A 14,916-nucleotide genomic window follows, 5' to 3' on the forward strand; every position below is an offset into this window, starting at 1 on the left:
TTTTTTTGTAGATTTCAGATTATATTTAGTCCCGTAGGCTATATTATAAAGTAGTCCAAACAATGTAGAATCCTTGCTTAAATCATATAAAGTTCAACTTTCATCTGAAATTCGTTTACAACAAAAACGAGCATATTAAAAGACAACAAATATAGGCTTTCTAGATTGAGAACCTGCCATGAGAAGTCATAGCTCATTGACCGATCAGTTTGAAAACAGGTTATTATACTTTGACACATTCTGTTTTGTAGCGAGTTTTAGTGGCTAAAACTGTCTAAACCTTTCAATCTTCTGCACTTGGCACATAGGACTGACACATTGTTTATCCCCTTACGCCATTGTCTGGTATTGCCCAATGAGCGACTGTTTGAAAAATAAAGAGTGGTTTAGTGGTATGAACTGTTTAGGTCTTTAAAGAAATTAATCAAAGTATCATGGTACAATGTTATACAACCATCTTGAAGAGTAATGGTAAAAATAGTTTTAGTTGATGAGTAAATTTGACATGTTGTACGTACCCTTACTGGGGTAAAAATATAGTTTACAGCAGCTGATATTATCTAGGCTGCTGTAATAACTCATGGCTAGCCACCAAGTACCAGTCATTTTACGAGGCAGCTCAAAACATATAGTTATAAATGAGCTTTTTCTTAAACCCTTATACTTACAGTCCTGGCTGTTTTATTTATTATCTATATTCATGAAAAGTGAATGAACATGAGATGTGTAAGGGCGGGACTAGTCAACAAGGCACCTTGACTTCCATCGACAAATCCTCGCGTGACGTTGAGTAAGCAAACGCACCATCTGAATCGACCTGGCGACAACACAAGTTGTGAAGGTAAGTTGTGCTATGGGCGCCTATGATAATTACATGAGTCAATGACACAGTTAGAACTTTCGGAGAATCATAACAGCTTATTCCATAGCCAGTGTTCACTCACGTCGAATTACCTTTGAGTAAGTTTGTATGTGAACTTCAAAAGAGGTGTGTAGACTGAAAACTAGCATAACTAGCTAGCTAGCTAGCTTGTTAGGTGCTGCTAGCTGTCATAACAAGCGTATACTAGCTAGCTAATGAAACTTGTTGCTGTGGTAAGTGTTGGATAGTCTTATAAGGGTTGTTTGCCACCAACGCCGTCCATTTTCACTTATCTAAGATTTCTGTCAGTGTTGATTTAAGGCAGTATTCAGCGCGAAGACATGACTCAGGTCGACAGCTGCGCTGTGCTGCTCTGGACCTACCCACACCGTTCGCCAATTTTGGATGAAGTTGTACAACTTTTTGCTGACAGAATTATATTTAACATGTAAAATCAAAGCATTTTCCCCTGTCATGTTTACGGCGTGTGACGTTAATTGGTTGTGTGGTAGTCAGTACGGCGTGGCAAACTTGCCCTGTGGCTGTCATGTGGAGTTACCGGGTTTCTGCCTGTTGAAGCAAGTCATATTCTTGCATTCCTTTGTTCATTTCTGTGTTTTAGTCGTTTGATGACAACGTCACATGTGTTGGTGGAGAGTGTTCTAGAGTCCCCGAGTGTATGCTCAGAGGCACTGACCGGGCAAAGAGCTTGCGTTTTCAGTGGGGAAAAAGCTGGACTCAATCTCGTGGTTTTGTCACGGATGTGACGGATCATGCGCGCATGATTCAGCAGCTCAAACTTAGCTCAGTTGTGCTGGAAAACTGTTCAGGCGATAGCAGGGTGCCATGATGCTCACTACAGTGAGTGGAATGTATTAAATTACAGATCAAACTATGGCTGGAGTTGGTCGTGGTAAACGCCTTTGTCTCAATTCTCTAACACCTTATCAAACTGTAACAAATGCTACCAATTGTGAAGAAACACTACCTCTGTCTTTAGGTCATCCTACAGGTGTGTCATACTGTGTAGATGACGAATCCAGGGGTTTGCTCCAGTGAGGTGGATCCGTTAAAGGGCGGGGAGGGGGATGTAGGTGAAGCAGGGATCAGTGCTCCCACCTCACCCCTGAAGAAGGGGGTCTGTGGAGGAGGCCTGCGCCTGTCACGACTCTCAGCGTGGCGCACAGCGGCCTTCCTCCTCGCGCTCTTCCTCTGCCTCACCATCGTCTTCGCTTTCTCTTTCATTCTGCCCTGTCCTATACGACCACAATACCTAGTCACATGGAATTACACTTTACCAGCTGCAGGTAATGGACAAACACTTATACACTGCTTTATTGGTGCCAGTGCTCTTTGTAGATGTGCTATATTTCTTTTGTGTAATAACTTGCTTTGTGTGTGTGTGTGTGTGTGTGTAGCTGCTTATGATTTTCTGGCTGTAGAACATGCCAATAAGGATATGGTCAAAGATATTATCTTCATCTACAAGAGCAGTGAAGGCAGAACGAACAACACCTGTGAGAATGAAGGTAAGGCTCGCTCCTGTCACACACGACAGAATAACAGAAAAATGCTATTGGGCAAATCCCTCCTCACTCTTCACTGTCCAGTAATTGAGTAAAAGTAGCTTCAGAATAACTGTTGAATCAACATTGGGTTTTGCAGGCTTGTCATCTCCATGTATTTTTGTGCTGGCGGTGGATGGAACGGATGGAGAATACATATGGGAGCTACCTTTGAACTTTGACCTGCGCTGGGCTCAGTGTGGACTTAAGGGACTCGACGGAGAGAGTCCAGGATGCCTCCTGGCTCATACTAACACACTCACTGCCATCTCTACAATTGGAGGTATATCGGCACAGAAATGAACACACACACACACACACAGGCTTACACAGATATACAGATTCACAAAAGACATAGCTACAGGTTATGTCCACTAAATTCTACTCCTACTTCCCTCTCCCTGTGGAAGGCTTCATTAGGATTAAAATGACTAGGATTAGTACGTTTCCATTTTTGCCTAGCATAGTTGAAATCCAATGGCAAGTCTCAAGACAGCAGTGAAAATGTGTAGTAAGGCAGCGCCATGTGTGGACTCTTATTAAGTATGTGTCTGTACATTTGATAGGTAACGTTCTGTGGCAGCAGAGCTCCTCTCCTGGGGCCGGGGCCGTGGTGCCTGTGCTGAGTGTCCCAGACCTAGATAAAGATGGAACTGACGACATCGCTCTGCTCACGCCTCAGCAGAATCAGGTAGGGCCTGGGGGACATATCAGTGAAATAGTTGAGATGTGAGTTTCTCAGTTGTTGGGCGCGTTGGAATGTGACCTCACCACTGGGAACCTTTTATCAGGCAGAAATAAGAGCCCCAGCAGGGCAGCCTTGCCAAGTATCCTACTGTGCCCTTGGGTAATATCTGAAATACCTCTGGTCTGGCTTGGAAGATGTGTTTCCCTTTCGAGACTGTGCTCCAGGGTTTCTTGTTATTGTGTAACTATTTCTTGTTTGGCGATTTAAGGCTCTATATTCTTTATGGAAGTATGTTTAACTACTACTGATGCTAATGTGAATGCTAACACCATAACACAGACATATTCACAGCTGTGCCTTGCACCCGTAGCATGCCTTGTGGTAAACCTGGTCTCCCTTTCCCTTAGATGAAGCTGGTGTTCCTCTCCGGGGAGACCGGGTTAGCAATCGGCTCAGAGGTGGAGGTGGTGGACGAGGTTTCATCATCCCACATGCTGCACAACACAGCCAAAGAGGCGCAGTACCTCCTTCTGCAGACAGGTGCTCCTCCAACACTTTGGCAACAAAGGGATTCACCAAGGCAACACAGTCAAATAGTCAGCTTGCAAACACCACCACCTGTTTGCATTTCTAAATATAAACTGACACTGTGAATGAAAAATCAGGTAGTTAGTTCTATGAACATACTGTGCCTGGAGTGAAGGTGAATTTAGTTGAGACACTTAAAGGTGCAGTGTATAGAATTTAGGGGATCTATTAGCAGAAATTGAATATAGTATTCATAATTATGTTTTTATTAGTGTATAATCACCTGTAACTATGAATTGTTATGCTTTCCTGAGCTTATAATGAGCCCTTCACATCTATAACATACCGCAAAGACTGACAACCCCTGTGTTACTGCAATGGCGTGGTGTTGCTGTTGAATTAAAACTGTTGTTCTACTGTTTACAATCTACAAACTGTTTTTGTTAACTTCCCCTCTCATCTGCTCAGGCTCTGGGTTGTATGCTGAAGGGTTATGGAATCTGGTGGCGAAAGCTGGTCTCAGTAAACAGCTGAAAAAAGATTCCAAGTGGGAGAAGATGAGGAATGGAACAGGACCAATAATGATCTACCAGTAAGACACAGAAACATGAACACTCACAAAGTACACAGTTCTAAATCCTAGGGTTGTCCATTCCTCTTAACCCCTCTGCTCCCTCTTTCCCCCAGCTCTCCATCTCTGCAGCAAGTGTTGAGGGTTGCTGTGGGCTCTGAAGTCCCTTCTCTGTTGCTGATAATGGGCCCCAGTACACAGCTGGACCAGGAGAGCAACCAGCTCGAAGGCACAGTCACAGAGCTGCTTGACGGGGACAGTCTTAGCTCACTGTGGAAAATCAACAGCAGTAAACTGCTCAGGTAACTCTAGTGTTCCTGTGACATAACATCAGACACTCATATGTTTAAAGGGGCAATATGCAATATTTCCCTGGCTAGTGATTCCATACTCCCCATTCCAAGCAGACTAGAGTTTGTCCACCCCTACCTTCTCTTCCTTTGCAGAAGTAAACAAAATGTTTGGCCAAGATTGTGGAGGCCAAAAGCTAAATATAGCATGAAAACATTTCTGATTGAAAGATATCTAAGCTCACATCATTGATTAAAAGATATTTAGATATCCATCTATTTCAATTGGTATTTATATGTTACATTAACTTAGTCGAGGCAAATACATCCCTGTGCATCTTCATTTAAGCACTCAAGCATTTAACCTTTAATGTTAACCGATGGGTTTGCTGCCATCTATAGGATGGTAATGCTTACTTCAGGTATGTTAGCAAATTCATTCAAAGACATTTTTGTTTTTAAAACGGATTTAAAATACCGACTTCAAAGTTATAACGATTCATTCACTGTTTACATTTAGTCATTTAGCAGACGCTTTTGTCCAAAGCGACGTACAAGGGAGAGAACAGTCAAGCTAAGAGCAATAAAAAACATGGTGTAACAATAAATACTACTTTAAATAAGAATTAGAAAAATGACCTAGAAAGGAAAAAGAAGTGCAGGAATGTAACTGCTGAAGTGCAAGTTAAGCACTAGTCAAGGTGCCAGTTAGGAAGGGAAGTGCTCTCTGAAGAGTTGGGTCTCACTGTTACGATTTATAAGCAAGATTAACCGCAAAACATTTAATGTCAACATCCCTATACAGTACACAGGCGTTTTTTGACATTTGACAACATTTCTTCACTCTCTGTTGCCATTTCTTGTTCATTTTAATGTATATATATATTTTTTTAATAAAATTCTTTCCCTCTATAGCTCATTTTTAATATAATTTCTCACTGTTTTTGTGTGTGTTCTGTGCGATCAGTCAGCCATCATTTGGACATTTCAACAAAGACGACATTCCTGATGTGGTGATGGAGGAGGAGGCCGGAAATGCAACCAAGAGGGTATGTATTTTTTGAGCATGAAATACACATGCTCGAAACATTCTCTAAACATTTTATATGATTGATTTAAAAAAAATGCAACAGTCTTCGTCTTCCTGGTTCAGTAAATGTACATGATCAGAAGGGCCTTGCCTCTTTCTCTTTTTGGGATGTTAATCTGGATATATTTGTTGTAGGTTGTGATTTTAGATGGAAAGACAGGGGGAGTGTTGTGGGAGGTCACCTTGCTGGCTCTACCGCACACACCTGCGCCTGCGTCTGTTCTCACCATACACTCCTACTCTGTGTTTATGCTGTGGGGAGAGAAACAAAGCAACGAAACAGTGAGTACATTTACGTTCCGACACACACACACACACACACACACAGAGATGTCAGTAATGTACCATCACTAAACACACTTTCTTATGCAGTGTTGCCAGGTTCCAGCCCAAGGGGGGGGGGCGGGCATTAATGACTATTAGTGTGTGTGTGTGTGTGTGTGTGTGTGTGTGTGTGTGTGTGTGTGTGTGTGTGTGTGTGTGTCTGTGTGTGTGTCTGTGTGTGTGTCTGTATGAGCAGAGCAATAGAGAGGATTATTTTTAGTTTTCCACAAATAAGGGTATGTCTGTCTTCCACTGTTTGTTTCAATCACTGCTCTCACATTTATTCTCTCTCTCCGTCACAACTCACAGCTTATTTTCTCTCCCCACAGATTTTGATAGGTCTAACCTATGACAAAATTTACATTCCTTATTTATTATTTATTATTATTTAATATTCTGTATTTGTCTTTTATTCTTGTTTTTGCTATTTTGTTGTTATGTTATGTGTTTTATGTCCTATGCACCAACCACCAAGATAATTTCCTGTATATGTAAATATACTTGGCCATTAAAAGAATTCTGATTCTGATTAGCAGCTAAAATGTGAAGATCAAAATCGCCCTAAAATTGCCTTACAATAGCCCAATTTGGTAAGAAAACCATGACTGGCAACACTGCTCGTAAAGGAATCATAGGCAGAGGTCTCTTCATGGGAGCACTCCGTCATGCACAATCAAATATCTTGAAAGGGACATAGTTTAAAAGTTTAGTTTAAAAGTTTGTGCACTTAGAGGACAGGGTCATTTGGCCACTGCTACTGACAGTGTTTTCCCTCATTAATGTGTAACGTATTGTGTGTTTAGGGCTTTGCATTGGAGAAGCATTACTCTTATCTGTTACATCCTTCCTACTCTAACCTACTGTTGCAGAGGAGTAATCCAGTGGAGCACATCATTGCTTTTAAAGGTAAGAAAAGGGGACACACTCATAAATAAAGAATCCAGTTATTAGAGCCCTATGAAAGAGCCAAATTCTGTTTTATATTTTGCCAGATTACGTGTTTTTCTTTCTAGAATCAGTTTTATCAATTTGATAATCATCAAATGATGTATCCAATCATGACCTCGGGGCTTGAGAATAGAGGCTATATGGGGGGGGGGGGAGGAGTACATAACCAGGGGTATGGGTAACAGAGTCAGATGATTCAAAATAATGGAAATACTTACTTCATGTCTGAAACAACAGGAAAACCTCAATATTCGGTTCCATCAATAGGGATGTGTCAGTTCGCTATCAATGTATTTATTTTAAAACCACCAAACCCGAGAGGTTGATATAGTGAGATTTACTGAGTCATTGTTTCATTAACTTTGGCTAACTGTCTATGACAACATATTTGACATACAAGCAAAGGTGTTGTTTTGTCCCGTAATTTTATTCGAAAATGTCAAATTCCGATTTGTGATTGTGATGTTCAATTATATGTATACATTGAAATAGTTTAGCACATATTAATGTGTGTGTGTGTGTGTGTGTGTGTGTGTGTGTGTGTGTGTGTGTGTGTGTGTGTGTGTGTGTGTGTGTGTGTGTGTCCAGTTACACTACTGGAGCGTGGCCGCCACGCCTCATACCTCCTCCTGACCGGCCCCCACGCGAGTGAAGGGGTGGACCCAGACGGAGCGGGATCAGTGATCCTGACCAAGCGCAAGCTGAAGAGTGACGTTTCCGTCAGCAGTGTGCTGAGTGTGAGGGGACCATTAAACGAGGACAAAGTGGAGCATGTCAAAGAAGCCTTCAGTCGACTGCGCTTCAGCGACTAGCACACAACTGCAATACTCCAGGGGTTATGCATTTTTTTGCTTTGCCTTTGTTCCCTGGTTTCCCACTTTACTTATTTATATAAAAATAGACCTGCTGTGGATTTGACAGTCCTATGCCCTTGTCCTCAGAGTTGAAACCCAAGACATTTTGCACATTTTATCATTGGAGTATGAGGGACTAATCCCTGTGCTTCCTACACACACACACACTACATGACCCCAGCCACACCATAACCACTTTACTTTACTGCCACACCATAAACACTTTACTTTTCTATCGCACTTCCATCTTACAGTGCTGTCAGTTCATCACCTCATCTGACACTAAACAACTGAACTCCATGCCCTTAACACTTACTTAAGTACTTAAGTAAAGTGAATTTCTTTGATGTGCAATGATGCTACTCCCTGGAGGCTTTTTCTACACATACTTTATCTTCACCCTTTAACGCTGTGTGTTAAAGTGGACACTTACTCCACCCTGACTAACTACAACTCTCACTAATATGCACAACTGTCCATATTTAAAGAAGTTCTGTTACTTCCCTCCAGGGAGTCCGTTGATTCATATGACTTAAAACTGCACGACTTTGTCAATACTATGCATGGAGTTCTGCATTTAGCCATTGACGGTCTTATACACTTCAACATGTAGCCTAGCACTTTTCTTAATGGCCAGCTGAACTGTAGTTGAAGCGGAGTCCTTCTACATCTTCCCCATAATGGGTGGTATCTCTCATTAGAGATTGAGAAGTAAGAATGACAAAGAACAGCAGAATCCGCTCTTTCACAATGAGGGGGAGACAGGCGCTCAAGTTTTTGTGAATGGTATTTAGGGTATGTATTAACTAACTTCTGGCTCGGCTTAGTGGCTTAGTGAGACTAGTGCTGAGCAAAAATATAGTTTGCTGCAGTGAAATTTAGAAGACATAGCAACGTGTACAGACCTGTAAACGGTTTGGATTTACCTGATGTACTGTTGTTATGTACAGTTATGCTCTTTTATGTTTACAGTGGATGTAGCATGTGCCTTATCAATCACTGTCTCTGTCCATGTGCTGGTGGGCCCACATGGGATGTGTTGTGATAAACTCTGTTATGCCATTTGAGTGGAGAGAGGCTAGCAGTGTGCTTGGGACCAGTGCTGGAATTTCATTGGCGTTGAACATACATCAGTGCCATTTTACATAAGTGCCATTTAAAATCTGGCCTGATTAAGCCCTGTACCAGGAAACCGGACGTCACAATTCTGGCTGGCCCATTGAACCAAAGTATCCTGACCTGGGGAAAACAGGAAACGGCTGATGTCTTTGTGTCGTCTGCAAACTGTGGCTTTTAAAAGTAAGGTCAATTATAAGGGAGTGGGACTTAACTGTTGCATATTTACTTACACACTTGCATACCTATTTAATGGGAACAGGCAATCATGTGACTCTATTTTGAGCATATCTCTTTTGAGTGGGACTTTATTTAACCTGTAGATCAGGGTTTTAAATGCACTGCGGAATACAATCTTATTCTCTGGTACTGAAATTAAGGCTGTACAAATCTTCGATGTTATGACCAATAAAGTTTCAGTCTGACACAAAAGCTTTTGTTTGTTATTGATGTCCAGTTTTAAGCACAAGAAGTGTACTCTATCAATGTAGGTTTTTGGTAATACGTTACTTGGCCAAACGGAGTTCCACAAAAACTCCTTCAAAAAAGGCCTTCACAATGGCATGCAATACATTAGTGCAATTATGTTAAAAAGTGAAAATTAGAATTAATTTATGTTCTAGCTGGATTACTATAATGGAACTATTATACACAAACACAACTGGCCATCTTCACATGCCAGGCTTCAAACTACATGTATGAACTCTGATGGACCACATACTGGTAGGCAAAAGCAAAAAACCTATCAAAAGAATATACAAAATACAGCTGATTAAATACACCAAGTTAATAAATAGATTATTTGCAAAGAGTACATTAAGTCTTGTCAATTATTTTATCAGGAGCAGGTTCAGTAGCTGCAGTAAAGGGTTTTGTCATGTTTTATTGTGATGCAAATTATATTATTCAAATAAAACTCAATTTTGAGTGTAAAAGAGGATTACCGTAATCAAGTAAATTGCCACCTTGGATATGAATATTATTATCATTCTTTGCTCATAATTTCATCGTTGAATTGAGTTAGAAGTGCAGTCACACATCAGTTGTTATAATCCCTGTGAGCATGCCTGTTATGAAGCCTGGATGGGTACCTCTGCTCCTTTCTCAATCAAACACAGGTTCATATTCTGGGGATTTGATTTGATCTTTAACCTCTTCACTAACCCTGAATCCCATGCTTGACCCTTACATTAATCCATGTCTGTATTTCAGAGGCAGCTATCCTATCCCCGTTCATCAATCCATGCAGGGTAGGCTGAGTACAGTTGGGCATTACCACACAAAAACTAGTGTGTAACTGAAAACGTGATTTTTTTTCATATATTTCTTTTGCCTGTAAACTAAAAAGTGATGATCAATAATATCTATAAGTGGTTCATATTTTCCACAACTAGCTCATAAACACAGAGTACTTTTGATCCAACTGTACCCATATTGCCAGCACCATGGGACAGTTGAATTGATGTTGGAAAGCTGCCTAACCGATTCATTGTAAAAGTTACCATTCAACAAAAAAAACATTTAATTTCAGTTTTAATTTGTATCCTGGGCCTTGTAAACAACTGCCATATAAACATGAAAAAACGCCCAATCAATAAACAACCAAAAACAGAAATGCCTGATATCGTTAAATAGTTTGTGTTAGAATATGACAGTTATTGGCAGCTCAAATATTACAAATGTACACATTTGTTGCCAGTTGACCACCATGTTTGTGTATAGATACCACGATAACTTTGAAGGCCTTTGAAGGTCTCGAAATGTGTCATATTTTAGAGCATAGATTAAAGCTCACAATCATCCAAGTAAAAGGGAGGTGTGACGTCAGAATCTTAACCATGCAAAACGACTAGGCCCGATGTCTTCAGACTTCCTCAAAATAGAGGAGGCAACTAAGCATGTACAGAGCAAAAGTCATAGATCATTTTGGCGCGATTATAAGTTATTTGATTTGAGGTGCTCCAAATGTCCCTCTTCCAACTGTAGCGGCCTACCCTAGGTGGTGGTAGGCAGCAGCTCCAAAAAGACGCAACTTAATCCAACAAGGGACAAACTCTTGAACATGTTTATTAAAAGCTGAACCTATTTAAAACTGAAACGACTTAACCTGGCACGCCCACTTACGTCTACCCAATACCAAATGCACACATCTGACTATGCATTATCGTTTACGTAGGCTATAATTAAAAGCACTACGTGAGAGGGGAGGTGCACACAAATGCCATGCGCACACACGTAGACCTTAGATAAATATGTCAAAGCGAACGAGGGGTTTGTCACGTAGCACCACAGATAACGCTCGTATAGTTTAACGTCGATATACGTTAACGTTATTTTTCAGATAAAATTTCACATAGCCCTGACCTTGCCGAGATGGTAAAATCTAACAGGACCTCTCCGTTAACCCGTTAATGCAACTACGGACTTTGGAAAGAGCACGACGAGGCACACATGCACCGCCCGGAACTAATAGTTCATACAGTAACCTGCCTAACAATTTCGAGACAAGCAAACCGACCGTAGCCTCGCAGATTTTTTTTAACTGTTGTCACTAATAGTTCATTATTATTATTACCACTGCTATCTATGGAGCCTATGGGTTGTCCCGACAAATAGTTAACGGGGAAAAAACCCGGATTGTAGGCTCATTTAGATCCATGGCCACAACAAACTGCTACTAGTTGCCGGAGTTAAATTACTTTAATCTACTTAAAACACCTCAATTTGAGGTAATGGGATTACATAGGCTATCGGTGAAGCTGAGGTGCACCTTACCAGACACCACACGACTATTCCTGGAAAGAAAGGTTATCTGAGGATAAGTTATTTTCATCAAATATCACAAGTATTCAGCACAAATATTCAGCATACAGCCTAGGTGTGCCGTAGGCTAGCCTTCATAGCCAACTGAACATGAGTGAACTAGACAACAAACACAATGAGACTGCCCTAAGGAGAGCAAATGAAATATCCTAACCTTCGGCTATATAAATTCCATTTGTAGCATCGGACTACGTATAACAATGACAATGTATTATTTAACTAGTTCTGCTGCTTCCGCTTATTCTTTCGGTTTATTTAAAGTGTCTGATGGCGCGTGAGGGGGGATAAAAACAAACAAAAATGAGTAATGAGATGTAATGAGTGGGACACGATTAATTTGGTAATGCGTGAGACGTGCAAATACTGATATGTTAATGTGGATTGTCCTGTGAGAAGGCAGTGACGAGTGAAGGCATCTTTCACTCCGACTAGCACATGTCAATGTGACCTACCTACGCCATGCCGTTCAGATGTGACTGCACGAGCGCACTTTATTCACGCGCCAGGGCGCGCACTCCACATTTATCGCCAAGTACAAAAGTCACTTTGAGCTGTTCACCACCTTGAAGATATCAAGGTAAATTACAGGTCTTGCAAATTATTAATTGTATTCGAATATTTAGGCTACCATCATTTATGTATTTTATTGACTAGGCCTTCAAAACAAAGGAGAATTATCAAGATTATAATATGTTGCTCAAACCGCGCTGTTAAAAATGAAAGTAATCTAGCCTATAGGAAGTTTGCTGTGGTAGTTTTTTTGACGTTTTGACAAAAACACCTATTGTAAAGTATAGCCTATATACTGTTGTGTACAACCTATTTAAACAAAACGAAGTGAAATTAAATTTATTTACAGCTACTTCTCAAAAATCGACATAGCAATGGGTGAGTTTATTTCCGCAAGCGTACTGTGAGGAAAAGGATGACCTAACTGCCCAATGTAATCAGTAGTGTATGTGATTAGAAAGCTACTCAAACGGATCCTGAAATGACCCAGAAATAGCTAGTTTGAGGTGTCTGGCGCTTATACGGTACCAGTAGACTTCTGGAAAAATCGGACCAGTGGCTGCATTGCGGGTACAGGCATTTCCAATTTCGTTGCTGCAGGCTAGATTGACTTACAGTAAAACATTTTAACGAATCGGTTCAATATAATAGCTGATTAGTTTGTATGCAATGCATGATATTTTATATTCTCTGCGCGTTGTATCACCAGACACACCGAAAATATGCATTATGTTTATATGCATGATGTTAGTGACATGTAGCCTACCTGTGGTTGAGTCATACCTGCGTCGCCTTATAACGCCACTGAAAAAAACCTGTTAACTGTTACTGCTTGACGTGTTTTAAAAGGATCTGTCAGCGGAGGGAACATGGCTGAGGATATCAAGGGCAAATTGGAGAGGTACCGTACGGCACCCTTCGATTCGCGATTCCCCAACACAAACCAGACCAAAAACTGCTGGCAGAATTATTTAGGTAAGGCCACCAAGGTCATCCCATTACACTGGGTTTGGAGGGTAAGTGGTGTATGGTCACTTAAGGGTGCCGCTGCTGATACAATGCGTCTTATCCTGAGATTTTTTAGACAAAAACGTTGAGAAAAGGTGTTTGTTTTTAACTGGCTATATATAACATGGCTTTTGTGATGGATTTAAAATGTACGTCATACATGGGGTAACGTATATGAATCCCCTTGCTTAAGTCCACGCTTGGATTAAAGGGGTTTGGAGGTCTTCACCTTGATCCTTCAATCTGCTTGTCCAGATTTGAATGTCCATGTGATGTGTGTGTGGTCAACATGCTGAGGACTTTATCTGTGTCTCTGTCACTCACTCACACACACACACACACACACACACACACACACACAAAGTTATATTATTCATAGATGATTGGTCATATTTCTAGACTACCATCGCTGCCAGAAATCCTTGGAGTCCAAAGGTGTGGATGTGGCCCCATGCGACTGGTACAAGAGGGTCTACAAAACTCTTTGCCCAATTTCCTGGGTGAGTCCTCAAATTATTGCCATAGACATTACACTTCTCTGCCTTTCAACAGTTGTGAGTTGTGACTAGGAATATAGCTACTCACTGTAATCTCAGTAAGCACTGCTGGCTCTTTCCTCTGGCCCTATCCAGCAAGAGTACTACAATTATAGTAACTGTTGTAATTGTACTGCAAACATAATTTATTTACTTTTTCTTGTACCATTTTCTATATACTTCAGATCTCAGATCAAAATGATTACTTAGGTCTGTGGGTGGAGGACATTACCAGTATTACAAAAACGTTTTTAGACCGGAAACCTAAATCCATTATCTTAATAACGTCTTTGAAAGAGATTTGGGGGCAACTGTTAATGTAGACATCACATTGGAACAGGCCACTGTGTCCGTACAGCTCCACCCAGCGTATTAACTAACTTTCAGAACAACCAAACACCTTTAATACATCTGGTCTAGCATCTGCAATACCAACTTTATCATTTTGTCATTGTGTGCCTCAGGTTGAGAAATGGGATGGCCAGAGAGATGATGGAACCTTCCCTGGAAAGATCTGAATATCGCCTTGGTGGTTGTCAGGGCAACCGAAGAGTGTGATGTGCAGACTGGTCCCTGCAGCTGGTCGGGGCCTTTCATGTCTCCCATAGTACACCTGTGTAACTGTGGTATTATGGGACTGAGCCATTCCTTGTGTTATGAACATGAATATATTTTGCAGCAGTATCTGCCTTAAAAGCCGTAGGCATTGACTTCTGACGTGGTGTTCGAGTCATCTATGGGAAGCACTGTTGTTTCTTTTTACCATTATCTTAAAGGCATAGTCCTCAATCCTGGCAAATTTGACAGGCAGTCACACACCCCTTCCTTCAGTACTCCTGAGGCAACGTTGCTGATTGGCTAGAATAGAATACTTTATATAGTCTCTTTGTTTCTGATTTGCAGAGCCAGGATTGTGTATAAACACTGGAGAATAAACAAGGAGAAACTCGCTGAATTTGATATAAATTGTTCTGGATTATAATTGAGAACTATGCCTTCAAGTTAGAAATGCAGAGGACACACTCACACAGACTACTTCAGGGGCATGTTTTAAATAGATATTTATTTAGTAATGACTGCATTACATTGACCATTATTTTGAGATTTCTAGAAAAGCCTGAAAGATTTTTTTATATACGAACAAAGAACATTTTTAGGACTGCTTTATTATAAGCTCCAACTGACACTTCAATTATTAACAAA

General features: G+C 40.9%; 2 protein-coding genes across 5 annotated transcripts; both read left to right on the forward strand.

The window, feature by feature from the left end:
• Positions 1-733: 733 nt before the first annotated feature.
• fam234a (family with sequence similarity 234 member A) lies at positions 734-9,268 on the forward strand. 3 transcript variants are annotated; one of them, XM_012831048.2, is made up of 12 exons: positions 734-841; positions 1,863-2,169; positions 2,281-2,391; positions 2,528-2,710; positions 2,994-3,118; positions 3,523-3,655; positions 4,112-4,235; positions 4,331-4,516; positions 5,472-5,553; positions 5,730-5,876; positions 6,722-6,824; positions 7,455-9,268. In XM_012831048.2, exons 2-12 carry the CDS (start codon positions 1,893-1,895, stop codon positions 7,676-7,678), a joined length of 1,695 nt encoding a protein of 564 aa, XP_012686502.2. In that variant the 5' UTR covers positions 734-841; positions 1,863-1,892; the 3' UTR covers positions 7,679-9,268. The 3 variants fall into 3 exon arrangements, with proteins under 3 accessions (XP_012686502.2, XP_031417229.1, XP_031417228.1); XM_031561369.2 differs by lacking the exon at positions 734-841 and adding an exon at positions 942-960; XM_031561368.2 differs by lacking the exon at positions 734-841 and adding an exon at positions 1,042-1,723.
• A 2,821-nt stretch (positions 9,269-12,089) lies between these two features.
• Positions 12,090-14,673, forward strand: LOC105903307 (cytochrome c oxidase subunit 6B1). 2 transcript variants are annotated; one of them, XM_012831040.3, is made up of 4 exons: positions 12,090-12,236; positions 13,019-13,144; positions 13,577-13,677; positions 14,178-14,673. In XM_012831040.3, exons 2-4 carry the CDS (start codon positions 13,039-13,041, stop codon positions 14,229-14,231), a joined length of 261 nt encoding a protein of 86 aa, XP_012686494.1. In that variant the 5' UTR covers positions 12,090-12,236; positions 13,019-13,038; the 3' UTR covers positions 14,232-14,673. The 2 variants fall into 2 exon arrangements, with proteins under 2 accessions (XP_012686494.1, XP_031417243.1); XM_031561383.2 differs by lacking the exon at positions 12,090-12,236 and adding an exon at positions 12,715-12,739.
• The last annotated feature ends 243 nt before the right edge of the window (positions 14,674-14,916 follow it).

The sequence above is a fragment of the Clupea harengus genome, chromosome 23 (genome assembly GCF_900700415.2).
Source record: "Clupea harengus chromosome 23, Ch_v2.0.2, whole genome shotgun sequence".
NCBI classification, from domain to species: Eukaryota; Metazoa; Chordata; class Actinopteri; order Clupeiformes; family Clupeidae; genus Clupea; species Clupea harengus.

Bases quoted from the DNA above. Each gene is read 5' to 3' on its own strand.
- fam234a (XM_012831048.2), top strand. From the start codon at position 1,893: ATGACGAATCCAGGGGTTTGCTCCAGTGAGGTGGATCCGTTAAAGGGC. The intron at 2,170-2,280 runs GTAATGGACAAA...GTGTGTGTGTAG, and splicing joins TTACACTTTACCAGCTGCAG to CTGCTTATGATTTTCTGGCT. The intron at 3,656-4,111 runs GTGCTCCTCCAA...TCATCTGCTCAG, and splicing joins GTACCTCCTTCTGCAGACAG to GCTCTGGGTTGTATGCTGAA.
- LOC105903307 (XM_012831040.3), top strand. From the start codon at position 13,039: ATGGCTGAGGATATCAAGGGCAAATTGGAGAGGTACCGTACGGCACCC. The intron at 13,145-13,576 runs GTAAGGCCACCA...TCATATTTCTAG, and splicing joins CTGCTGGCAGAATTATTTAG to ACTACCATCGCTGCCAGAAA. The intron at 13,678-14,177 runs GTGAGTCCTCAA...TGTGTGCCTCAG, and splicing joins CTCTTTGCCCAATTTCCTGG to GTTGAGAAATGGGATGGCCA.